This window comes from Typopeltis vanoorti, chromosome 16 (genome assembly GCF_054136105.1).
Source record: "Typopeltis vanoorti isolate ZY-2024b chromosome 16, IOZ_Tvanoo_1.0, whole genome shotgun sequence".
In the NCBI taxonomy this organism is placed as follows: domain Eukaryota; kingdom Metazoa; phylum Arthropoda; class Arachnida; order Uropygi; family Thelyphonidae; genus Typopeltis; species Typopeltis vanoorti.
The window spans coordinates 115,228,671-115,255,946 of NC_143564.1; the positions used below are offsets into that span (position 1 = coordinate 115,228,671).

Sequence of the window (27,276 nt, forward strand, 5' to 3'; positions counted from 1 at the left end):
TTTTCTTACAATTTGGTTTTGGCCATATATTCTTCTTTAACAGCATTTTTATATTTTCCTCTTTCATTCATAAGGCTAAGTATTTCATCTGTTATCCAATGTTTTATTTTTTCTTTCTCTGTATTTTTCAATAATTGACTTGATGCATTTGTAATAGATTCTTTAATCATATTCCATTGGCTTTCAATATTATTCTGACTATTTATGTTTTCTGGAATGTTGTGATCAGTTGCTCCTTTACTCTTTAATTTTTCAAGGTTCCATCTTATTGGTTTGCCTCTTTGGATTTGTTTCCTATGTTTCAGTTTTGTTTTGATTAAGACAAGGTTATGGTCACTATTGATGTCGGCACCTGGATAGCTTTTGCAATTTTTTTATTTGATTTCTGTATCTTTTCTTGACCAAAATATAATCTATTTGAATCCCCAGGTGTATCTTCTTCTTTTTGGGACTTGAAATAGTGTATTTGCTATAACTAACTGCTTGTGTGTACAAAATTCTGTTAATTGCTTTCCTCTTTTATTCCTCCATCCAAGACCAAATCTTCCTGAAAGATTATCATTGCTCTCTTCTCCCATTATTATTGTATTGTCTCTGTCTTTAAAGCTGTTCCAGATTTCTTCTATTTGTTCATAAATTTCTTCATCGCTATATCATGATGTTGGCATGTAGACCATCTTCTTTATTATAATATTAAGGTTTACTGGTTCATTTTGAACACTTATAGCCATGATTCTATCACTGTGTTAATTCTTGTAGTGATTAAATTTCCAACTTTTTTCTGAAGCATTATTGCAATGCCAGACTCTCCCTTCTTTTGTCCTGAATATATTATTCGAAATTCTCCACTCCAGAAATCACCCTGTCCCTCATCTCACTAATGTCCAGAATGTCTATTTTAAGTCTTCCATTTTTTTTCACATTTTCCATTTTACCTGATTCTAGTAGTGTTCTTGCATTCCACGTTCCAATATTCAGCTTATTTCTTGTCTTCGTTTTTGAATAAGTACCAGGATTTCATTGGCTGTCGACCTGAGAAGCCTGGTTACTTCTTCTGCCAGGCATGACTCCTTCAATGAAGGCTCCATCACCGATCTTAACTTTTTTAACTTCCATTGCTGCTTTTATTTGGAAATGTAATGTGGTAGTACAAGTAGCTACAGTGCTACTAATACAAATAGCACTGCTGCTGCCCACTACTAGGAATGTTAGTGGTTAGTTGAAAGAGGAGGAAACACCCCTAGCCCTCGAATACTCTAATAGCTTCAGGGAGAATGGAGGACCTCCTCCTCCTGGGGTTAGTAAGCAAGAAAAGAGACAGATAAGTTTTAAGTGAAGAACCCTCATCAGGAAGAATATTAGTATGAGAGTAGACACAAGACGTGGAAGAGGAAGAGAAAAGTATGACCAAAAGCTTTGAAATAGATCATACTTAGCTCTGGGAACCTGGGTTAGCCATGTCCGTGCCTGCAAGTCGCAAGCTCCATGGGGGTCAATTTTCCACGTAGCAGCAAATTTAAAGCTGTCTGGTGTGAGGTGGATTTTGACAAGTTCAAATATACAAGTTCAACACCTCACTATAAATATATATAATGAGGTGTTGTTGCAGATCTAGTGATAATGAAAGACATCACCAAATCGACCTAATGGGTGCTAAACAGCAATTATCATGGGTGACTAAATGATTAGGTAGTGGTTGCATTTTTGAGAAGAATGAAGTAAAATTCATTGAGGCATTGTGAGATAGTTTCCTCAAGCAGCATGTTACAGAAAGAACTTGAGGTCAAAGAGTGTTGATCTCATTATAGTGTCAGAGGGGGGTTCTCTTGTTGACAGTGATCATGCTATACTGACCTGGAAATAGCTAAAAAAAAGCATTCAAAAAAAGCTACATGTCAAACTACAAAGTAGAAGATTTTTACTAATTGAGTATGCCAAGTTCTGTCCCATGTTATCAATTGTCAGAAGGGAAGGATAGCAGCAGTGTATACACCATATCCAGTTATATTCTCCACAACCCTCAAGGATGCATAAAAAATGATGAAATTGAAAGAATTATTAAAAATCTGATGTTTGATATTTCTTACCTGTATTTCTTATTCAAAGATTTGCTTCTATTGATACACACTGATTATTCACTGTTTCTGTTTGACAGTAAACGTGGTAGCACCAAGTTAAAGAAGTCTCCTTCTAGTTGGAAGTCTTTCTTTTCTAGAGGATGGCATACAAGTAGTGCTAGGGATAAAGAAAGAGGAAAAATGGTTCCCAGAATCCAGAGTCCTCGAAAGATTAGCTCTAGTTCACTGCAGCACTCTCCTCTTCCACTACAGGTAAGAAATATTTAATTCCCAGTTAAAATGGTTAATGCATCATAATTTCATATACACGAATCATGCCTTCATGTGTGCAAGTCCAATGAAATTGACAGATTTTTTTATTTATTTTACTGGTATGAGGTATCTTTGCGGTGCTGTATAATGAAAAAAGGTTGCTATGCAATTGATTTTTTTATTTCAAATGCTGGAAATAATGTTTCGTTTTTACGTTACTTTAAATTTCAAAAAGCTGATTTACTTCTTCATCAGAGTATCTGATGATTACCTACTGTTTCTGGTTCAGTAACTTTGTGTGTGTGTGTGTGTGTGTGTGTGTGTGTGTGTGTGTGTGTGTGTGTGTGTGTGTGTGTGTGTGTGTGTGTGAACATTTGTTCCAGTAACTTGAGAAAACTTTCAGCATTCCAGAAGGAATGCTAAAACCTTCTAGTTACCAGCTAAAAATGTTTATTGTATTTATTATATCTAATTGTCAGCCTATTACAAATCTCCTGAAGGGACTGTTAATTTTTTTCAACTTTGCAACTCAGCACTTCAAAGAGCTGATTGCTTTCTTCACATCATTAACAAGTTAACTGATGCATAACAAAATCTTCTAAATCTATCCGGAATGCTTAAGATATGCCTGGTTGGCTGAGTGGTTAGTGTATCCGTTCTCCAGCCAAAAGGCTGCAGGTTCGAATCCCGCCGTGGGCATGGATGTTTGTGATTGTCTGTGCAAGTACTAGTGGTGGTCGGCATTAGATGGCTTTGGTGTGGATGATGAAGGTGGAGACATAGAGTTGTAGAACAGATGCCCTCCCTTGATGAGTCTTTGGATTCCCTGGAGGTGTTACATAATAATAATATGAGAAAATTCAGAAATACCAAAGACAGATTAATGATTAATATAGTACAGCCCCAGCAGTTACAAGTTTCTCTTTTATGTCTGTTAAAAGATAAATGTATCCACCATCATCATCAAATTCCTGCCATGTACCCTCAAGAGGGTGTACAGGATATGATAGTACTACACGAAAAATTTACATCATTACTAACTTCCTATCTACAATTTTCCTCCAAATCAGTCTGATACTTGTCAAGACTCCAACATTATCAGATCTTATATTTCTATCGTCTAAGGCACTTTGTACCGTATCAATCCACCTATATCTTGGTCTTCCTCTGGGTTGTTTTCCTGCCAACCTGGCAGAGAACACTTGTTTTGCTAATCTTTCTTCGCCCATTCTGTTTAAGTGACCATACCACCTGAGATTAGCTCTGCTAACACATTCCTGGATGCTGACAATGTCAAGTTCTTTCCTAATATTCTCGTTTTTAATATGATATTACCATTGATGCCATCTGTTCACATCTCTAATCTTTCTCAGGACTCTCATATCTGTGGTCTTTGGTCAAGTGTTTTACTTCTGACCCAGCTCTCAGATCCATAAGTTAAAACTGGTTTGAACACTGTCTTTTGTATAGCTAATTTAGTGTTCCAACTAATTTCTCTCTTATTCCGTATGAATTTATTCAATTGACTTCCTACCATACCAGCTTTGTTGATTCTGATGTCTATTTCCATATTTAATTTACCATCTTCACTAAAAATCTTTCCTAAGTAGCTGAAATGTTTTACTTGTTCCACAGGTTCTCCATTCACAACACAGTTGACATTTTCAATGATTCTGCCTATTTTCATTGTCTTTGTCTTTTTATTGCTGACCTTCATACCATATCTATTACAACAGCTATTCAATTTAGTCAAAGAATCTTGTGGACTTGTAGCAGATTTATTTAGAAGTATAACATCATCCGCATAAAGCAAAGAGCTGACATTAACATCTCCAATTTTGATATCGTGTTTAATACCACTTTCCTTTATAATGTGATCCATATAGATAATGAATAACAGAGGGGATAATGTACATCCTTGTCTCACACCAGATTTAACATTAAACCATCTTCCTGTACTTCAATTCTAACTGCTGACTTACAACTCAAATAAAGACTAAGTATTGCTTGATATAATGCCCCATTGACACCATATAACTGTAGCGTATTGAATAGCTTCTCTCTTGGCACCTTGTCATATGCCTTTTCCAAATTGACAAAACTTAAATACAGATCTCTGTTATATTCCCATGCTTTCTCGACTATTTGTCGTAAAGTGAAGATCTGATCCTGACAGCCTCTATTTGGCCTGAATCCAGCTTGTTCTTCATCAAGCTTTTCTTCCACAATTCTTCTCAACCGTTTATCAAGTATACTTGCAAGATCTTGCCAGGAACACTCAGTAGGGAAATACCTCTGTAATTCTCACATTCAGTTTTATTTCCCTTTTTATATATGGGTACTATGAGAGCTCTACTGCAATCATCGGGAATTCGTCCCTCTGTCCAGGCTTTCTGACTTATGCAGTGCAGCCACTGTATAAGTCTCTTACACCACTATATATGTCTCTTACACCACCATACTTCAGCATTTCTGGTCGAATATCATCTACTCCTGCCGCCTTTCCACATTTCAAGCCTTTGATGGCTTTTTCTACTTCAAGTATGGATATGTATTCCTGACTGCATGCATGGTCAGTGTTTTTTACCACTGTGCTGTCATCACTGGTTGTTTCATTTAGCAGTTATTCAAAGTAATTACTCCATACTTCATGGATATCTTTTTCTCCCATTTTCATGTCACCTTTATCATCTCTAACTCCTTTTACAGCACTCTTTCCTCCAATCCTAAGCTTCTTCAACAACCACCAGAATATTTTGCCACCTTCTTGATATTTATTTTCTATATTCTTGCCAAAGTCCTCCCATGACTTTTGTTTAACTAGTTTGTACATAGTGTTTAGCATTCTTGCATTTGTCTCTGTATTCTCTAAGAGCACAAGCTGGATTATTTGCCAGGAACTTTTGATATGCTTTCTTCTTTTCCTTCACTGCCTCTTTAACATCCTGTGTCCACCAGGGAGTTCTGATTTTTTTATCCTTGCAGACAACCTCACCACATGCCTCTCTAGCAGAATCAATCAATGTTTTCTTCAGAGTTTGCCACTGAATCTCCAAGGTTTGATTCCTGTTCTCAAACTCTTTCATTTTTTCATGAATAATCTTTGTGTATTTTAGTCTACAGTTCACATCCGAGAGCTGCTTAACTTTTATTCGCTTTAAAACTTTCATACATGTTATTCTTTTCAATATGAAATTCAATTTTATCCTGCTCAAGACTAAATAGTGATCGCTTCCAATTTTAAATCTTATGTACACTCTGGTGTCCTGCACCAGGGAGAAAACATCACTATCAACAATAACATAGTCAATGAGACTTTTCTTATTCCTTGCCTCTTCTCTCCATGTGAATTTGTGCACATTTTTATGTTGGAACATGGTGTTAGTAATAACCAGTCCATGTCCTGAGCAGAAATCCAACAGATATTTGCCATTATTATTAGCTTTGCTCTTTTCTTCAAATTTTCCCAAAATATTTTTGTATGTCTCACAATCATTTCCTACTCTGCTATTTAGATACCCAACAAGGATCAACTTTTCCTTTTTCATTGTGTCAGTTGCTTTTTCTAAAGGCTCAAAAAATTCCTCCACTTCTACGTTAGTAGAACCTTCTGTGGGACCATAGGCACAAGTAAGTCTCATTGTCCAGTCCCCATTCTCATATTTGCCCACATTACTCTACTTGAGACCGACTGCCATTCAAGAAGATTAGCCTCGTATTTTGTGTTGAATACTATTGCTACTCCTTCTTTTCCTTAATTTTCATTTCCTGAATATAACATTTTGTATTTATTGCTCAGAAAGATCTCGCCAGTTTTTGTCTTTTTTGTTTCAGTCACTCCTATTATGTTGATCTGGTACTTATCTAATTCCTCAGCTAGCTCCATTTCTTTGCCATTCAGGCTTCTTATGTTGATAGTACCGATCTTTAACTCTGGTGACGTTGAGTTTGGGTTTGTTTTCAGATTTTTTCCAGTAGCTGACTTTTCGCTGTTCGCCCTGGTTCCCTGGCGTAAACAACGGGGGCTTTGTTTAACCATGCGACACCCCAGCTGGCATGAAATTTTGTCATGTCGTGCCATCATTTTTTATTTTGGTTTAACCAATAAGAATACAATTTGGTCAGCTAAATCCGAAATTGCCAGCTCATCCTCGTTCATTCAGTATTCAAGTAGATACCTAACAGGGTGCACCACGTGAATTGGAGGATTGGACATTAGGTCAGAAGTCCTAGTGGGTTCTCTGCATTCCTTTAAAGGCTATGTGGAGGTCTCCTCTCAGTTATACAGCTTTGACCCTTAAGCACCCCAGCAGAGAACACTTGTTTTGCTAATCTTTTCTCGCCCAATTTGTGTAGATTTGTTTAATCTTTTTTCAAAAAAAAAATAATAATAATACTTTGGCATTTTTTAAAAAAAATTTCAGATAAATTATTGCCAGACCTTTTTTTTTTATTAAATCACAGAGATAATATAGAATCCATTCCGTATTGTATTTCTCTGTTTTTGGCCAAGTACATAGCACCTGCACTGTCCAGTCCCATTCAGGACATGGAATATCTTCAGGTGGTAAATGAATTTTAGTCTGACGTGGTTTGAAAAAATTCTGTTCTAAAAATTCTAGATCAGGATTACCAGATAGCTCACCTTGTGGGTGGAATTAATTTAGCCAGTATCTATTCTGTTCAAAAAAAATATCTATTCAAAAAAGAAAAAAAAATTAACTACCACTACCTTCCCATTATTGCTCTCTCACTTTAGTTCTTTTTAAAATAATGGAGAAAGTTTAAAAGTTTATGCTGTGAACTCCTTCACCATTTAGAGGTTTGTCAATTAGTTGATGACCATTAGTATGCATTCTACCATTTGATTTCTAATAGATCTAGCCTACATTACATACTTTTTGGTACAAGCCAAGGAATGAGTTGGAGATACTTGGAAATTTCCAGGGGCATTTGGTTGGTCAGTAGGCTTACATCTTTTGATGCATTCACTGCATGTCCCTGTGGTTGCTTCCTATCTTCAGATTCCTCACCATTGCTGGATATTGTTAAACCCTGATATCTTAAGAATGTAGAATTCTCAGTTATCATGGTGTAACATGAAGAGCAAATAAATAAAAAACCCTGCATTAAAGCTAATAGCTAATTAAGATGAATTATTTAAAAGAAAAGGAAATATTCTTGCATTCAATAAAATATATAAAATATAAAGGTGTTTGTTGAACTAACTAATAAAAAGAAAGAATATATTAATGTTGTGATATGATATAAGAGAGAAAATTTAACTAAATAAAACAGAAAAGGATTAGTCATAAGAGATGGTATGTGAGAGGCTAAAGTATTAGAGTATGTAAGAGATTAAAATATAATAAGAGACTAAAGTATGTAAGAGATTAGTCATAAGAGATGGTATGTGAGAGGCTAAAGTATTAGAGTATGTAAGAGATTAAAATATTAAGTAAATTCATAGAGAAATTTTGGAAAGGGGATTAAGTTAGAGACTAGCAAAAGACAAACAACAGACACTTGCTCAGGGCCGATTCCCGGATTGAGACATCGTTACGGGCTCGCCAACCAAAGGACGTTTGGCAGAAAAACGCCACCCTAATTGGTCGGTGAAGTAAAATCAAGTAGGGGGCAGAGAAAAGAAGTTAAAGAGGGTGCCGTTAGGAGAGCAAGTATAAAAGGGTTGGGCCCCCCCCAAGAGGCTTTTTAGGCTTTTGGTTCTGTTCCAGGAGAGTTCTTCGCGAGCTCCTTCGTATGGGTTTCACGGTGTTTTCCTGAGTGGCGAGATTGGAGTTATATCTCCGTCGTCACAACACGGAAACAAAAGTGAGCGGAATTTCGGTTCCGTATTTCCTATGTAAGGAGCGAAGAATGCCATATAGTCGAGGAAAAGAAAGCATATTCTTTGTGTTTCAACTTCAGTGACAACCACGAAAAAGGGAAAGCTTTAAAGAAATCGATATCCACGTCGCGAGTTGCACAGCCGTTATTTAGACAATTCGAAGTGTGTCCTGAATAACGAAAGGTAAAGACCACGTAGGCATAGTTCAATTCAAAAGGGAACATAGGAGAAGCAGATTATCGGAGAGGTTATACCAGGATACTTCAATCAGACAAAGATAGAGGCCCATATGGAAAACTCAGGAAAGAAAGGTACTGTAAATTATATCTCATGTTAACTAAGATTCGTCTGTATTAGTTATCATTATTCTAATACTGAACTGTTGAAGTGACCAAGAAAACAATACTAAGACTTTAGTATCTGACAATATATATTGAAAGTAAGCTGGCTAGTGTTAATGTTATATGAGTTATTAAGTGTCCTGAGAATTTTTCATGTCTGTTATATTGTATAAGAAAGTTTAAATGTCATAGTTATGTGTTAGTGCAGTAAATGGTTTAGTTAAGCTACTTAAGTCTGGATAGTGAAATAGTGTGAATTAATCTTATATGTCCATGTCATATGAAGTTATGTGTTGAATGTGTATGGCGGCATGATCGTAATACCCATTATAGGATCATAGCTTAATTATTTATGATAAGCTAATGTCAGTTTGTAAATATTTAGTATAGCATTGAATCGAGTAATAACTAAAATTTGAATTGTACCATGTTAAGGAATTTAATAAACCTTTTGTCCAATGGTAAAACAGTTGTCTGAAATTGCTGTCCAATGCACCACTTGAAAAATTACGAACCTAATCACGCAGGAAATTAATGTGTTAAGAAACGAGATAAAGTGTCACGACTGCAACATTGTTTCACTTTCAGACATATTTTAGTTCTTTCTCCTTGTTTTTGTATATAATGTCTCAAACTAAATATCCCAAAAGGTGCAGTATAATACAAATATTAGGGGAACTAAGGGGAGAAATAACTTAGATATTAGTAAAAATTTTGGTGATATCTCGAGCATAGATAATAGTAGAACATAGATGAGAGGAAATTACTAGTTAGAATAAAAATTCTAAAAAGGACACAACAATATCCTTATTGCAAGAAAGAAGGGATATCAGTTAACATTGAGAAAAAGCATGGTATATTTTTTGAAATCATGAAGTTGACTTTTACTTTGACTGTTCTGTAATTAGCATACAAGTATTGAATATAGCAAGGGACTGTTTTGATAAACTGTGTCTATAAATTCATGCTCTAGAGATCACACTTTCAAGCCATTCAGAACTTCAATAAGGAGAGTAGTGGTTTCATACTAGATGATAAAATTCATCTTCTATCTTGACATTTACAAATATCCATGTATACAGTGGAATCTGCTGTACTACAATGTTTTGGTTAGAGAGTATATGCTCTGCTCACTCAGCCAACTGATCAGTTTATTAGGTAGATGTATACCTAATAACAGTGTGAAACATTTGCATAAAACAGATGCTGTTTTATGCAAATGCTTCACACTGGACCAGGAAGATCCCTGTTGCAAATAACTCATTTCATCTCATTCTACAGCTTCTGAATTAGTATACTTGGTGATTGAGCCAGCCAACAAAGTGTAGCAAACTTCTCCACGTTCCTGTTCACAGAAGATCTGTGCTTCATTCAGGGAATGTAATGTAAGCCAAGAAAACTTTTCACACCACCATCAGCCACTATTCTGTAGTGTTCCTGCCTGCTGCATTGTAGGACAACTGCAACTCTGATTTGTTTCAGACAGCATCTTTTTTTTATTACCTGTGCTGTTGCAATCGTTGCTGCATGCCTTAAACTGGTGAGAGTTATACCCTGTCACCGAAGCTGTATTTTGTTGTCATATTGACTTGTTGTGTGATCAACAGATATATCTACTCACCTCTTGATTACATGATTTTTGTAACCCTCTGTTGGTTGAATGGTTTTTAGTATGACTTAAAACAAAGGTTGTAAACCTATTGTACAGAATCTGAAAACCCTGCTCTCTAGAGACTGAACATGGTGTTAACCCACACCTTTGCATGTATCCAACTTTTTATGTTAAAAGTCAGTTGTAGATATTGAGTTAACTGAATATAAATAATTATATTTTGTTTATTGGCTGGTTAGCTGGAGTAGAAGATATTTAATCAGAAATGCTCAAATGTGGAGGTATAAATGTTTTGCAGTGGCTACACTTGTATAATTCAGAAGACTGGAGTAGAGTTCTTAGCTCCATCTATAAAAAGGGGAATAAAACTGAATGTGAGAATTACAGAGGAATTTCTCTTCTAAGCGTTCCAGGTAAGAACAGTGGGTTCAAGCCAAATGGAGGTTGTCAAGATCAGATTTTCACTTCACAACAGATAGGTTGAGAAACCATGAAAATGTAAGAAGATCTCTACTTATATTTCATAAATCTGGAAAAGAGATCTGTCACAATAACATGTGACAAGGTGCCAGGAAACAAGCCCTTTAAAAAAGGTGCAATTATATGGCATAAATGAAACATTATACAAAGTGACATACGAACTATATTTAGGTTGTAAGTCAGCAGTTAGAAGATGGTTTGATGTAAAATCAGATGTTCGATAAGAGTGAACACATTCTCCACTCTTATTCATCATCTATATGGATTGCATTATGAAAGAAAATGGCATTAAACATGACATTAGAATTTGATATATATCAACCTTAGCTCTTTGTGGTATGCAGATGATGTACTCCTATATACATCCAATGCAAGTCTCCAGGATTCTCTGAATTAAAAAATTCGGTATGAAAATCAGCAATAAAAAGACCAAAACTATGAAAATAGACAGGAACATGAAAACTGCCTGCATTCTCAAATCTATAGAACAATTTCTATAGTTCTTTAGGCACAGTTAGTGAAGATGGTAAATTAAATATGGAAATAGACAACAGAATAAGCAAAGCTGGTATGGCAGGGAGACAGTCAAATAAAATTATATGAAAGAAGAGAGAAATTAGCCAAAACACTAAACTAGCAGTATTCAAACCAGTTTTATGTTGTGGATCTGAGAGTTGGGTTAGAAATAAAGCACACAAAGACTAGAGACCACAGATATGGGTTCTTAGAAAAATTAGGGGAGTGAACAGATGGCATCAATGGCAATATCATATTAAAAATGAAGATATTAGGAAGATACTTGACATCGTTAGAATTCAAGAATGTGTGAGTAGAGCTAAACTGAGATGGTATGATCACTTAAGCAGAATAGGAGAGGAAAGGTTAGCGAAACAGGAGTCTGATGCTAAGATGGCAGAAAAAAGACCCAAATGAAGACCAGCATATTAAGTATGACTATATTGGAATGCTGATAGTAATAATTTGGAGGAAATTAGTAATACAAGATCCAAAGCAAATCTCAAGCGACAACATGGGCACTATCAGTCAAGCAATTGCATGTTACAATAGGAATACTAAAAACAGACATAGAAATAATGTTGTATGTATAATTTTTTATATAGGACAGTAGTGAGGCCATCTATGACATATGCAATAAAAACTGTGGCCCTGAGGAAAAATAACATCAGCAGGATGGAAGTAGCAGAGATGAGAATGCTTAGGTGGATGTGCGGTGTGACCAGAAAGGATCATCTGAGAAATGACTATGTCAGGGGAACAGTGAAAGTTACGAACTTAGGAGCGAAAATACAGGAGGCAAGGTTGAGATGGTTTGGTCATGTGATGAGGAGGGAGCACGAATATGTGGGAAGAAGGGTCATGCAGATGGATGTGCAAGGAAAGAGGAAGTGTGGGCGGCCAAAGAAGAGATGGAGGGAGCTGGTAGAAGAGGACTTGAGGATGAAGAACTTGGATGTGGTGACAGCCCAAAACAGGAGGATGTGGAGGAGACTCATCATCAACAGTGACTCCACTTAAGTGGGAGAAGCTGCAGAAGAAGAAGTATAATCTTTTATATAATTCACTAAGGATTATATTATTATGTTGAGCAAATTCACTATTTAAATGCAACTCTTTCGTTTCTTTCAGTGCTGCTTAACCATATGGTAGTGTTGCACCCTGATAACCAAGAATGTAAAAATTTCAGTTATCATGGTGTAACAAGAAAATAAAAATATAAAATCCTATGTAAGTAGCTAATACAAAATATTTAAAGAGAAAATATACTTGCATCCAAGTAAAATAAACATAGCAGAAATTGTTTGTTAACTAAATAATGAAAAAGGGAATCTTATTACAAAAGAGGATATGAAAAAGATAGGTTAAGTAAGACAAAGAAGATTAGAGATAAGAATTTGTATGTGAGAGACTAGTTTAACACTTGAAAAAAGGAGATTAAAATATTCAAGTAAATTCAAAAAAGGGGATTAATTTAGTATAGAGGCTAGCTTAAAACAAATTACGATCGCTCAAGGTCAACTCCCGAAGAGACGTTGTCACTTGAGAGTCGCATGCAAGGAACCGTAGCATGTTTTGGGCAGAAAAACACGACTTTAATTGGTTAGTGAGATCGACTCCAGTAGGGGGGGGGGGGAAGAAATTGAAGAAGGTGCCGATAAGGGCCATGCAGATAAAAGGGTTAGGAACCCCCTCACATGGCTTTTTTTCTCAGAGTTTCTTCACGAAAATTTTGTATAGATAACACAAGGAAACAAAGTGTGCGGAATTTGATCCCGTAATTCTATTGCAAGAGACGAGGAACGCCGTCTAGTTACGAGAAGGAAGGAATTGTCTATGTATCTCATCATCCAGTACTCGTATCGAGGGAAAGAAGATCCATACAGAAATCCGTGCCCACGTGATGAGTTCCATAGTGATAGAATAGAAGATCCTGTGTGTGTGTGTCCTTAATTCAAGCACGAAAGGTATAGATCGTAAAAACAAGTCCTAGAAAGGTACTGTAAAATCTTGTATCAATTGAAATTGCATATAGTGGCAATCATTGTTAATTACTGGACAGTAAAAGAGTGAGAGTAAACTAATTTATATTATTTGATAAGTATTCATGTGCTAGAGATTTATGTATGCGCATGGTATCTCATATGAGAGTGTCTTAAAGGTCAAATGTATGTATGGGTATAGCGAAAGGATAGTTTAATCTATATTGTTTTGTTCTGTAAGGTTAAGTAAAGTGTTAATTTGTTCCAGGATTATATGTGTATATTTATATCTATAAAGTCTGTTATGACACCATGATCGCAAATTCCCATATAGGATTTTGCCCTAATACTTGTATTTTGCTTGTGTAATTTTGTAATTTTTATTCTTAGTATTGAATTGTGTTTTATATAATAGAAATTGAATTGTACCATGTTTGCGATATTAAATAAACTTTTGTTCACTAATAATACAGTTGTCTGAAATTGCTGCCTAATGCACCACTTGAAAAACGTATGAACCTAATCACGTGGGAAATTAATGTGTTAATTTACGAGATAGAGGGTCACGACTGCTTAAAATTTCACGCTCAGACATGTTTTTGTATTTTGCTCCTTGTTTTCAAATTATATATCTAAAACTAAAAAACGTATGAACCTAATCACGTGGGAAATTAATGTGTTAAGTTACGAGATAGAGGGTCACGACTGCTTAAAATTTCACGCTCAGACATGTTTTTGTATTTTGCTCCTTGTTTTCAAATTATATATCTAAAACTAAATGTCCTGAAAGGTGCAGTATAATATAAATATTAGGGACGCTAAGGGGAGAAAAAGCTTAAATATTTGAATTTTGTAATATCTCGTGCATAGTTAAGTTTTGATTAAAGAAAATATAGAGATTCACTTGAAAGGAGAAAAGGAAAGTTTAATGATCGTAAATAGGGACACAACATAAATGGCGCAGTCGACAGGATGTAGTTTAGCTAATTAAAATCTTAATTATAAGCTATTCACAACAAGTTGGTTTTGGGTGCAGGTCAGACAACTGAGAGGCAAAAGTTTAGTTAAGTTTTGTTGAAAATTTTAAAGAGTAAATTAGTGTAAATTGGATGCAAGTATGACTGAACCCTCTAGTAGTAAATTTAGGCATGAATAACAGCGAATTTTTTCATTACATTAACCCACAGCAGGTGTTCCCACAATTTTCGGGTGAGGAGACTGATGACGTCCTAAATTTTTTTAGTTACATAGAAGAGCTTAGGAGAGTTGGAGGATGGACTGATTTTCAGTTGCTAGTCTTGCTCAGGACTAAACTGGTGGGAAAGGCCAAGGCGTTCTTAAGGGAAGCCTTGAATTATCAACAATTCAAAGAAATATTGGTCTCAGAATTTGCTAGAAAAAGGGGAGTTCCCAAGTATTGAAGGAGTTGTATAATTGCCTACAAGAGGAGGGAGAAAGTATATCTAAATTTCTGAGCAGAATTATGTCTGTGTCACAATCCATGAGGTTCTCGTTCCCAGAGGAAAAGGCCCACTTGAAGTGGTTAGCCTTCCAACAGTTTAGAATCGGATTATGTGATTGACTAAGAGAAGTGATATTTAAGAAAGGGGCCCAGGACCTAGATTCGTGCTTTAGCCTGGCCAGAAAAAGAGAGAAAAATTTGGATGAAATGGAGCAAGCCTCTTCTCTGAGGGAACAACTAAGAAAGGGGTTAAGTAAAGAGAATGAGAGAAGTATAAGTGCGGTTGTCGGTAGTTCAACTGGGAGAGATGATTCAGTGAAGGGAGAAGGGGTAAGAATGCAAACTGTTTCCTTAGCAGAGGTGAAAAGGGAATTGCCCCTGCCATTGGTAGAAGGTTTGATAGAGGGTATACCCTGTAAATTCCTGTTTGATACTGGTGCTCACATATCGGTAATCCCAGAAAATTTGGTTGAGGCATTCCAGGATGTAGTCTCTAATAGCTTTACTAAACTAAGTCAACCCATCAAGATCATGGGAATTGTGAAGGTTAAGCTTTCTTCAGTCATGAGAGTGAAGGCAAGAATTTCCATACCCTGCTTTCCTATCAATATCAGGCATGAGATGCTTGTCTTACCCTAGGCTGCAGACACTAGCAATCAAATCATACTGGGGATTGATTTTTTAGAAAAACATAACTTTATGTGTGATTTTGCAAGTGGAATACTGTTTCTTTGTGGAAAAGAGTGCAGGCCGCAGTGCAGAATGCAAGACCATGTAGGGAAGAGAGAAGCCTTGAAAGGTTGAATTGAAGGATTGGGAAGAGGAGTCCAGCATGTGGAGGAATAAACTGATCCAAGATACCATTAAGAACCTTAGTTCTGAGCAGGAAAGGATTCACATGATGGAGTTGTTTAATTCAGTATTCCACAAGTATCCAAAAGTGTTCACAGAAGAGATCAGCTCGCTTTCTTGTACTAACCTGGTTCAACATGCTGTTAAAATCAGTTCTGATGTGCCCATATATGTGAGGCAATATCAGACCCCACTAAAGCATATGGAAACATTCAAGAAATTACTCCTGGAATATGAGAAGGCTGGAATTATTGAAAAGTCAAATTCTAGATGGAATAGCCCATTTATCTTAGTAGAAAAGCCTAATGGTGAGTTAAGGTTTGTACTGGACCTGAGGGAAATCAATAAGGTCACAAAACCTATAGATTTTCCTGTGTGCAAAATTGAGGACGTTGATTGGCCTGTAGGGAGCTAAGTACTTCTCCAAACTAGATCTGAACTCTGGCTATTTCCAGATTTCTTTGAGGGAGGAGGACAGAAAATACTTTGCCTTCACCACAAGATGGCAGAAGTATCAGCTGTGTCGACTCCCTCAGGGGGCCAGGAACTCAGCCTTGAGTTTTCAGAGTCTGATGAACTCTGTGCTGTCAGATATGTTGGGAGAAGGGGTTATCTGTTTCCAGGATGATCTTCTGGTTTACTCATCTTGTGTTAAGGAGCATAAAAGACTACTCATAGAGCTCATGGAAAGGCTTAACAGAGCTCAGTTATCTCTGAAGTGTTCTAAATGCAAATCTTCCATATTGAAGGCAAGAACTCCCACAACTGTAAGGCATGTTAGGAGGTATTTGGGAATGATCAACTTCTACAGGAAGTTCATTCCCAAATGCTCCAAACTGATGGAACCTATAGTTAGACTCACAAAGAAAGGAAAAAAATTCGAGTGGGGAAACGAACAGTAGATTGCACATCAACGCTTAAATCTAGCTCTAACTAAGTCACCTGTCCTGGCCTATCCCAAACTGGGTAAGGAATTTTATCTCTCCGCTGATGCTTCCAATGATACAATCGCCTCTGTTGTAGAGCAGAAGGAGGAAGGGGGGTTTAAGCCAATCGCCTTTATCAGTAGAAAGCTTTCTGAGATAAATTACTCAGTAATTGAAAAGGAAGCTCTTGCTATTGTTTATGCATTAAGAAAGTTCAGGTATATGTTATTAGGATAAAATCTCATCTTGCGCTCTGATCACAAGTCATTGTCATTTATATCCTCAGTGAAGGACAAAAATCAGAGAATCATTAGGTGGGCTCTGGAGATGCAAGAATTTGATTTGGAAGTAAAATACATCCCTGGCTCAGTGAACGTGGTTGCCGACTATCTGTCCAGATCTCTGGATGGTGTACATGATAGTGATGTCAGTCCTAGTAAAGAGGTGATTTTCCCTATATACAAAGAAAAGAAATAGGCAAGAAGGGAATTAAATTCTTTAGAACAAGTATAGGATAAGTCTCGCATAATCGAAGAGCAAAGGAGAGATCCAGTATGGGGGGAGATTTATGAGAAAGTTTTGAGAGGAGAGAAGTTCCTTATTAAAGATTCTTTTAATCACACACTATACATTGATCCGAATGGTCTCTTATTGTCCAAACAAAGCATCACAGGGAGATGGAAGGACAAAATCGTAGTTCCAGAGAAAATGATCCCATGGTTGCTATTCACCTTTCATGACGCTGACCTGGCAGGTCACCAAGGGGTGCATAGAATGTGGAACAGAGTTCGTAATCGATATATATGGAAGGGGATGAAGGGAGATGTAGAATCGTATGTGACTTCTTGTCATTTGTGTCAGCAGAAGTCCAGCATTGTGGGTAAGGCTCCCCTTCAGTCTTTTCCTAATCCCATGCATCCTTTTCAGGCTGTAGCCATGGATATCGTGGGGCCCCCCCCACCTATCACTAAGAAGGGAAATAGGTACATCTTAGTGGTCATAGACATGTTTTCATGATATCCAGAGGCTGTAGCAATTAAGAACCAATCGGCCCAAACAGTAAGTTATAAATTTTTCAAGCTGATTATTTCTAGATATGGGACGCCCCAGACACTTCTCTCTCTCTCTGACAAGGGCTCCAACTTCACAGCTGAAGTCATGTTACAGCTGTGTAAGTTGTTAAGAGTAAAGAAATTGTTCACCACTCCTTATCATCCTCAAGGAAATGGAATGGTGGAAAGATTGAACAGGACCTTGAAGCTTACCTTGTCTAAAATATCCACTCTCCAGATCTCGAATTGGGATATCTTTTTACTTCGCACGTTATTCACATGCAGAACTGCCCTACATACCGCCATCAGAGAAGCCCCCACCGTTATCCTCTATGGTTTTGAGTCAACCTTCCCTGCTGATTTCAGAAATTCCCATGTACATTCGGGCTTTCCAGACATTGATGATTATCTCAATAGCCCGATCGCCAATAACAGAATTGTGTATGAGATGGTGTACGAATCCAGTGAGGCTTGCTCACAAAGGGCAAGAAATTATGCTAACAAATTGAGGAGATACAAGGATCTGAATCCCAGCGATCTGGTCTTGTTAGAACAGAATTCTATTAATAAAAAGGGGGGGAAGTTTGGAAGGAGCACAGCCAGACCATATGAAATTCAAGAAAAATTGTCCCCCAGTGACATTTAAAATAAGAGAGAAATCTAAACAAGGGAAATCCTGGTAGTACACTCTGATAGATTAAAACTAGGACAAGGTCTAATAAGCTGGTATGCCATGGAGATTCGATGGAGAGTGAATACAGAAGGAGAAGGACTACAAAAGGAGGTAACAGTCTTTGTCAAGAAGGAAGACATGATGTGAATGCCCCCTCAAGAAGAGGGAATAGTACTGATTGTCAATGAGAGGGCGAAATTCCAGTCTCAGATCGACAGTCCTCCAGGTTCAATCAGTTTATACAGTGTATGGGGGAAAGCATAACAAACAAGCAAATGCCGACAAATACGGGGAATGGGGTCTATGGGGGTCAGAGTGAAGACAGATTACTAGAACAAACCCGGTATAACCTTAGGCCCTGACAAAATGGTAAGGTGGACCACAGGAAAGGAGTTTATCCCTTAAAGATGCATGCCTCCGATAAATGGATGTCTGACGAAAGGATCTCAACAAAGGGCACAAAGGGGAAAAGTATGAGAAGGAAATCTAAAGGAGGGAGATACAATCAGGATAAAGCACATAGCAGAGCTCGGTGCATACAATTCACCAGGTATTTCTTCAACAAACAGCAAGTTCCTGTAGGGATGAGAGGAGAGGGAGTGGAAGGTTTATCAGATGATAGGGAGGAAATCCAAGAAATGTGGAATCTCAAAAAAAAAGGGGGGGGGGAGGAAGGGGAAAACCCAGGATATGAGAAGAGGAACACTTCATAGAAAAATTTTTAAGAAAAAATTTTTATTTAAAAGGGGGACTTTTGTTACACCCTGATAACCAAGAATGTTAAAATTTCAGTTATCATGGTGTAACAAGAAAATAAAAATATAAAATCCTATGTATGTAGCCAATACAAAATATTTAAAGAAAGACAAAAAATATGCTTGCATCCAAGTAAAATAAATATAGCAGAAATTGTTTGTTAACTAAATAGTGAAAAAGGGAATCTTATTACAAAAGAGGATATGAAAAAGATAGGTTAAGTAAGGTAAAGAAGATTAGAGATAAGAATTTGTATGTGAGAGGCTAGTTTAACACTTGAAAAAAGGAGATTAAAATATTCAAGTAAATTCAAAAAAGGGGATTAATTTAGTATAGAAGCTAGCTTAAAACAAATGACGATCGCTCAAGGTCAACTCCCGAAGTGAGACGTCGTCACTTGAGAGTCGCGTGCGAGGAACAATAGCATGTTTTGGGCAGAAAAACGCAACTTTAATTGGTGAGTGAGATCGACTCCAGTAGGGGGGAAGAAAAGAAATTGAAGAAGGTGCCGATAGGGGCCATGCAGATAAAAGGGTTAGAACTCCCCCCCCCCCCCCACACACACACAAGGCTTTTTTTCTCAGAGTTTCTTCATGAAAATTTCATATAGGTAACACAGGTTTTCCTGAGTGACAGCGTAGGAGTTATCTCCATCCTACGCAACAAGGAAACAAAGTCTGTGGGAATTCGATCCCGTAATCCTATTGCAAGCGATGAGGAACGGCGTCTAGTTATAAGAAGGAAGGAATTGTCTGTGTATCTCATCATTCAGTACTCGTATCGAGGGAAAGAAGATCCATACAGAAGTCCGTGCTCACGTGATGAGTTCCATAGTGATAGAATAGAAGATCCTGTGTGTGTCCTTAATTCAAACATGAAAGGTATAGAATGTGAAAACCAGGGTTTGTCCTAGAAAGGTACTGTAAAATCTTGTATCAATTGAAATTGCATATAGTGGCAATCATTGTTAATTACTGGACAGTCGAAGATATACTAGGACTTTAGTACAAATCAGAGCAGAGTGAGAGTAAACTAGTTTATATTATTTGATAAGCATTCATGTGCTAGAGATTTATGTATGCGCATGGTATCTCATATGAGAGTGTCTTAAAGGTCAAATGTATGTATGGGTATAGCGAAAGGATAGTTTAATCTATATTGTTTTGTTCTGTAAGTTAGATAAGGTAAACTGAAAATAAACATTAATGTCCATGGTATTATAGCAATATAGAGCATTCTGACTAGTATAAGGTTAAGTAAAGTGTTAATTTGTTCCAGGATTATATGTGTATATTTATATCTATAAAGTCTGTTATGATGCCATGATCGCAAATTCCCATATAGGATTTTGCCCTAATACTTGTATTTTGCTTGTGTAATTTTGTAATCTTTATTCTTAGTATTGAATTGTGTTTTATATAATAGAAATTGAATTGTACCATGTTTGCAATTTTAAATAAAACTTTTATTCACTAATAATACAGTTGTCTGAAATTGCCGCCTAATGCACCACTTGAAAAACGTATGAACCTAATCACGTGGTGAAATTAATGTGTTAAGTTACGAGATAGAGGGTCACGACTGCTTAATAATTTCACGCTCAGACATGTTTTTGTATTTTGCTCCTTGTTTTCAAATTATATATCTAAAACTAAATGTCCTGAAAGGCGCAGTATAATATAAATATTAGGGACACTAAGGGGAGAAAAAGCTTAAATTGAATTTTGTAATATCTCGTGCATAGTTAAGTTTTGATTACAGAAAATAGAGATTCACTTGAAAGGAGAAAAGGAAAGTTTAATAATCGTAAATAGGGACACAACAGTAGTTCCAGTAATGCTAAGGCACACATTTGTAAACAATTAAGATAAGAACAATTAAGTTTGCAAAATGAGAACAGAATTTATTTATTTATTATCATGTAACAAAAATAAACCCATTTACTGCAGAAAATAAACATAAGTAAATTGCAATTATGTGAGGTTTTTACATCTGGAATATCTTCAAAAAATTTCATACATTGACATTCATCATAAAGACATTCACGAACATCATATCCATGGCAGCATTTGAACCCATGTTGGTTGGAGAGTAAGTATACTGACCACTTGTCTAACAAATAATTCTGCTAGTGCACCGGTTAGTACAATAGTAGTGACCCTTGTGACTTATGAATTGTAGAATCTTTCTGTGATGGGGGGGGGGGATGTAAACTTATAGAGAACAACTATACGTGAAAAGTATGTTTTATCTTAAAAAATATACTTTTTAAGCTGAAGTTTGAACTTGCAAAAAAAAAAATGCAATTCAGGACTTACCTCGTGAATATCTTACTTGGATTTCTTGACTATAATATATTTTGTTCCCTTACTTTTAGAAGTGCCTGGTTATTGTGATCTTTTAATTTCCTGGAAACTAGCAGAGAATTTTATAATTCATTATAATTTATTATGGGGAGGATCCAGAGGCGAGTGACTAAGATGATAGCGGGTCAATGGAATGAACCATATGAGAACAGGTTGAAGATTTGTGGGTTGCAGAAATTAGTTGATAGGTGGAAAAGGGGAGATATGATTGAGACATTCAAATTGCTAAAGGGTTTCTATAGGATTAATTCAGTGGATATTTTTGAGATCAGGACTGGTGGTGGTGGAACTAGGGGACACCTATGGAAGCTGGGCAAGAGTGTGGTTAGCAGGGGTGTTAGAGATTCTTTACTTTTAGAGTGATAAATGAGTGGAATAAGCTGCCAGAGTCTGTTGTGGGTGCTGTGACGGTGAGTGAGTTCAAGGCAAGGTATGATAGATACCGCGAGAATGTCGTATAGTTGTGTGGACATGATGTTTAGGGCCTCCCTGGAGAGCCCGTAATAATAATAATTAATGGTTTTAAGTAATATTTTTAATTTTTAGTAATTTTTATGGGTATTTAGAATTCCTAACACAGATGAAGGTCATTAAGCAAAAAAGAAGGTCCTGTTTACTTGATAGTAATGGACTAAATATATTGTATGCAAATCTTTTAAAACCACAGTTTTTTTTTTTTTTAAAGTTCTTTTGTTTGTTTTTAAGACACTGTTGTTTGGAGATTACATTTCTGTTATTATCCTGTGTAGCTCAGTAGAAGTGGCGTTTGCACTCTACAGCGCTTGGCCGCACGACGAAAGACGTTCGAATCTAGTCGGCGACTAGAGGAACTTTTTCTAAGCCTTTTCTCGACCGGTTCCAGAGTTAGTCAATCTCTCTGGCACAGGCTAGTGGGTTTTTTCTCCTGTAAACTCAAGAAAATCGGCCGTCGAACCTACACTATTTTCAGACATTAAAAATATTGTGTTAGGTTTAGGGACCACCAGATGACAGCACTTACTAGCCACCTTCTTCACTGCGTGCCGATTAATTAGTGATAGTTTTGGGCAAGCTATCTCTGATTGGCTACCAGTGGAGATTGAACTGCCCACTCAATCTCCAAAAGTTAGATAGGGCTTAAAAACGGCCTCGCCTACTCCCTATACAGGAACAAAAAGGCGTTAGCTGATTTTTTAAAAAATATTTTTTAAAGTATGCTCATAATTTTGCACTGAGGATGTTCAGATGTATTTCATAAGTGGTAGTTTCTTATAAAATGCTTTTTTTTTTAAATAAATCATGAAGTGTAAAGATCTTGTTGGTCATTCTGCCTCACATTTATAGATCAATATGCAGATCTTTCTGATTAAGTGAAACCACTGTGCTAGAGAGACTGTTGCAATTATTATGGTGACATCATATTGCTGTACTGTCAGACATACTGCCAATGAAGGCAAATCTGTTGAACTTGTTCTTAATCTGATATTCTAAATTAATGTAAACTTCATCTGTTGCAGGACAAAGCTGTTACAGAATTAGATGTATCTCATACAAATCCAAAGAAATTAAGGACTGTCAAAAGCGCAGAATCCTTGATATCTTCTTCAGGAGGTGGAATATCTTGTCGAAATTCTGATATATTGGATTCCTTTAGTCCTTCAGGTAATAATCTCCTACATTGAGAATCTGATCATAGTTTATAATTAATTACTTCTCCACTCACATTGCAGACTGTAGGGATTGAGAAATGAATAAATTTGTTACATGTACATTTAAAAAGATTTTTCTAAATGAATTACTCAAACAATGTAATCTTCGAATTGAATCACTGTAGTGGAAGCGTTTCTTGTTTCACATTTTGATTTGTTTATTACTAAGTTATGTGGTTCGAAGTAAAAGTTCCTTCAAAATCAATACGTGCAACTTAAATGGAGTTTCACACAGGTTAATAATAATAGCAGATGCTTGACTATAGTTCTTTCAATAGCTGTAAAAGTCTCTGCAAGCTAGATACACACACTTACTTTTGTGTTATTGCTAATTCTGTTGTCAATTTCCATATTTCATTTGCCATCTTGACTAAAAATGAGGGGTTGTAATAGTTTTGAACCAAAATAAAATGTTCTGTTCCTCTCGGAATAATTCAAAACACACCCACATATATTTAATTACTATTTGGGATTAAGAATTATGATCTTCTTCTTCTAGCCCATTATTTGATAACCATTTATGTTTTAAAGGCCTCCAACTTTCTCTGTTGAATGCTTTCTGATGCCAACATTCTCCATCTATCTTCTCATGGTCATCCAGGCATTCATCTTCCTTCATTTCATCTAAGCAATATGTCCTGCCCATCTCTATTTTAATTTTGAAATTTCTTCCCATATATCCACCACTTTTTTTCCTTTTATCTTCATTCCTTATTTTGTCTTTCATTTTGATGTTTAGCATGACTCTCTCTCTCTCCATTCTGCACTTAGTTTTCTTTATTTTGTCCAGTATTTGTTTGGTTATTGGCCATATCTCTAGTTGAAAAAGGTTAGCCCTAGTTTGTGGTTTTATTTTACTGCATGGGAATTTTTTCAGTTTACCAAAAGCCACCCTGGCTGAATTCTCTGTTTTATTTCTGCATAAATGATTTCTTTTTTTTTTCTCCTGAGGTAAAGATTCTATCAAGGTATACATATTCTCATATTGTTCTATTTTGTTATTATCTATTGTTGTTTGTTCTTCTGTTATCTTGTTTCCTTCAATATTTGTCAGCATTTTAGTCTTTTCATAGTTTATGTATATCTTACTTTATTTGATACTGTGTTTAATTCATCATTTCTTCTTGTTCTGTTTTGTTGTTTGCTATTACTACAATATCATCAGCATATCATAAATGATTTAGTTTTTTTACCATTAATGTCACTCCAATCTAATTCACTCAGGCCATATTCTAATACTGCACTGAATAATTTTGGTGAAATAGTATCTCCTTGTTGTACTCTGTTTATTTGGAATGGTTATTATGTTCATTTATAAGGATACTAGCAGTTGCTTTTTCATGTATTTCATTATCTGTATATAATTTTAGCTTACTCCATGTTTCTTCATTGCTATTATAATAATAGCAATGACTTCCTGTTTTTCAACTGAATTGAAGGTTTTTTATAATTTATAAAACCCTAGGTAACATAGTGTATTCTCTGCATTTTTCTCTTGGCTGATTCAATGTCTGCAGATGGTCAATTGTGCTAAATCCTTTTTGGCATCTAGCTTGTTCATTAGGCTGAGCTTCATCCAATAATCTTATGATTCTGTTTGTTTTTATTTTTATAAATAGAAAATTATAGACCTATATATAACTTGCTGTCAGAGTATCATAATAGCATTGTTCCAGCTGTTTGTATATTTTTCTGTTTTTAGGCATTTATTGAATAGATTTTTAGTTCTATATTTCTCTTGGCATTTTATTATTTTTCATATCTTTCATTGCTTGTTCGATTTCAAAATTTTGTAATTCTGGAAAATGTTCATATTATTCTGACTTCCATGTATTAGTGTTTTCAACAGTGCTGATGGTGTTATACAATTTTGAAAAATATTGTGTAGCCTTTTTTATCTTTGATATCTTGTCCACTTACATCTGCTAATTTTAGTATTTCTTTTTTGGCTAGTGTCAGACGTTTTTTATCATCATCAAATTCCTGCCATGTACCCTCAAAAGGTGTATATGATATGATAGTACTACATGAAAAATTTACATCATTACTAACTTCCTGTCTACAATTTTCCTCCAAATCAGTCTGTTACTTGTCAAGACTCCAACAGTATCAGATCTTATATTTCTATCGTCTAAGGCACTTCGCACCGTATCAATCCACCTATATCTTGGTCTTCCTCTGGGTCGTTTTCCTGCCAACCTGAAGAGAATACTTGTTTTACTAATCTTTCCTTGCCCATTCTGTTTAAGTGACCATACCACCTGAGATTAGCTCTACTAACACATTCCTGGATGCTGACAATATCAAGTTCTTTCCTAATATCCTCGTTTTTAATATGATATTGCCATTGATGCCATCTGTTCACACCTCTAATCTTTCTCAGGACTCTCATATCTGCGGTCTTTGGTCAAGTGTTTTACTTCTGACCCAGCTCTCAGATCCATAAGTTAAAACTGGTTTGAACACTGTCTTGTATACAGCTAATTTAGTGTTCCGACTAATCTCTCTCTTAATCCATATGAATTTATTCAGTTGACTTCCTACCATACCAGGTTTGTTGATTCTGTTGTCTATTTCCATATTTATTTTACCATCTTCACTAAAAATTGTGCCTAAGTAGCTGAAATGTTTTACTTGTTCCACAGGTTCTCCGTTCACAATGCAGTCGACGTCTTCAACGATTTTGCATATTTTTATTGCTGACCTTCATACCGTATCTATTACAACAGTTATCCAATTTAGTCAGGGAATCTTGCAGACTTGTAGCAGATTTATTTAGAAGTATAACATCATCCGCATAAAGCAAGAGCTGACGTTAACATCTCCAATTTTGATATCATACCACTTTCCTTCATAATGTGATCCATATAGATAATGAATAACATAGGGGATAATGTACATCCTTGTTTCACACCAGATTTAACATTAAACCATCTTCCTGTACTTCCTTCATTTCTAACTGCTGACTTACAACTCAAATAAAGACCAATTATTGCTTGATATAATGCCCCATTCACACCATATAACTTGTGTATTGAATAGCTTCTCTCTTGGCACTTTGTCATATGCCTTTTCCAGATCGACAAAACTTAATACAGATCTTTGTTATATTCCCATGATTTCTCTCAACTATTTGTCGTAAAGTGAAGATCTGATCCTGACAGCCTCTATTTGGCTTGAATCCAGCTTCACCAAGCTTTTCTTCCACACTTCTTCTCAACTGTTTCTCAAGTATATGCATACATCTTGCAGACTTGTAGCAGGGAATCTTGTTGGCATCTAGCTTGTTCATTAGGCTGAGCTTCATCCAATAATCTTATGATTCTGTTTGTTTTTATTTTTATAAATAGAAAATTTATAAAATAAATTTTCTATTTATAATTCTATTTATAATTATATAATTATATTTCTATTTATATTATAGTATGAATATGTATTTCTGACTGTATGCCTGTTAAGTTTTTTTTTTTTTTTACCACTGTGCATCACTGCTTGTTTCATTTAACATTCAGTAGGGAAATACCTCTGTAATTTTCACATTCAGTTTTATTTTCCTTTTTATATATGGGTATTATGAGAGCTCTACTCCAATCACCTGGAATTCATCCCTCTGTTCCGGCTTTCCGAACTATGCAGTATAGCCACTGTAAGACTTTTATGCCACCATACTTCAGCATTTCTGATCGAATATCATCGAATCCTGCTGCCTTTCAATATTTAAAGCCTTTGATGGCTTTTTCTATTTCAAGTATGGATATGTATTTCTGACTGTATGCCTGTTAAGTTTTTTTTTTTTTACCACTGTGCATCACTGCTTGTTTCATTTAGCAAATTTTCGAAGTAATTACTCCATACTTCAAGGATATCTTTTTCTCCTGTTTTCATATCACCTTTATCATCTCTAAATCTTTTTACAGCACTCTTTCCTCCATTTCTGAGCTTCTTCAACAAACTCCAGAATATTTTGCCACCTTCTTGATATTTATTTTCTATGTTCTTGCCCAAGTCCTCCCATGACTTTTGTTTAGCTAATTTTACACAGTGTTCAGCTTTCTTACATTTGTCTCTGTATTCTCTAAGAGCACAAGCAGACTTATTTGCCAGGAACTTTTGATTGCTTTTTTCTTTTCCTTCACTGCCTTTTTAACTTTCTGTGTCCACCATGGAGTTCTGATTTTTCTATACTTGCAGACAACCTCACCACATGCCTCTCTGGCTGAATCAATCAGGGTTTTCTTCAAGACTTGCCACTTAATCTCCAAAGTTTGGTTCCTGTTCTCAAACTTTCATTTTTAATTCAATAAACTTTGTGTATTTTAGTCTATAGTTCACATCTGAGAGCTACTGAACTTTTATTCACTTTAAACTCTTACATGCTATTCTTTTCAATAT

The 27,276-nt window shown here is 36.0% G+C and overlaps 1 protein-coding gene across 3 annotated transcripts in view; it reads left to right on the top strand.

The window, feature by feature from the left end:
- LOC150098277 (uncharacterized) overlaps positions 1-27,276 on the top strand; it is a 188,190-nt gene that overhangs the window by 146,896 nt on the left and 14,018 nt on the right. For all 3 annotated transcript variants that reach the window (XM_090406100.1, XM_090406099.1, XM_090406101.1), the window contains 2 exons: positions 2,156-2,330; positions 22,693-22,837. In XM_090406100.1, coding sequence (XP_090262226.1) covers positions 2,156-2,330; positions 22,693-22,837 — 320 coding nt within the window. The remainder of the gene's footprint in view (positions 1-2,155; positions 2,331-22,692; positions 22,838-27,276) is intronic.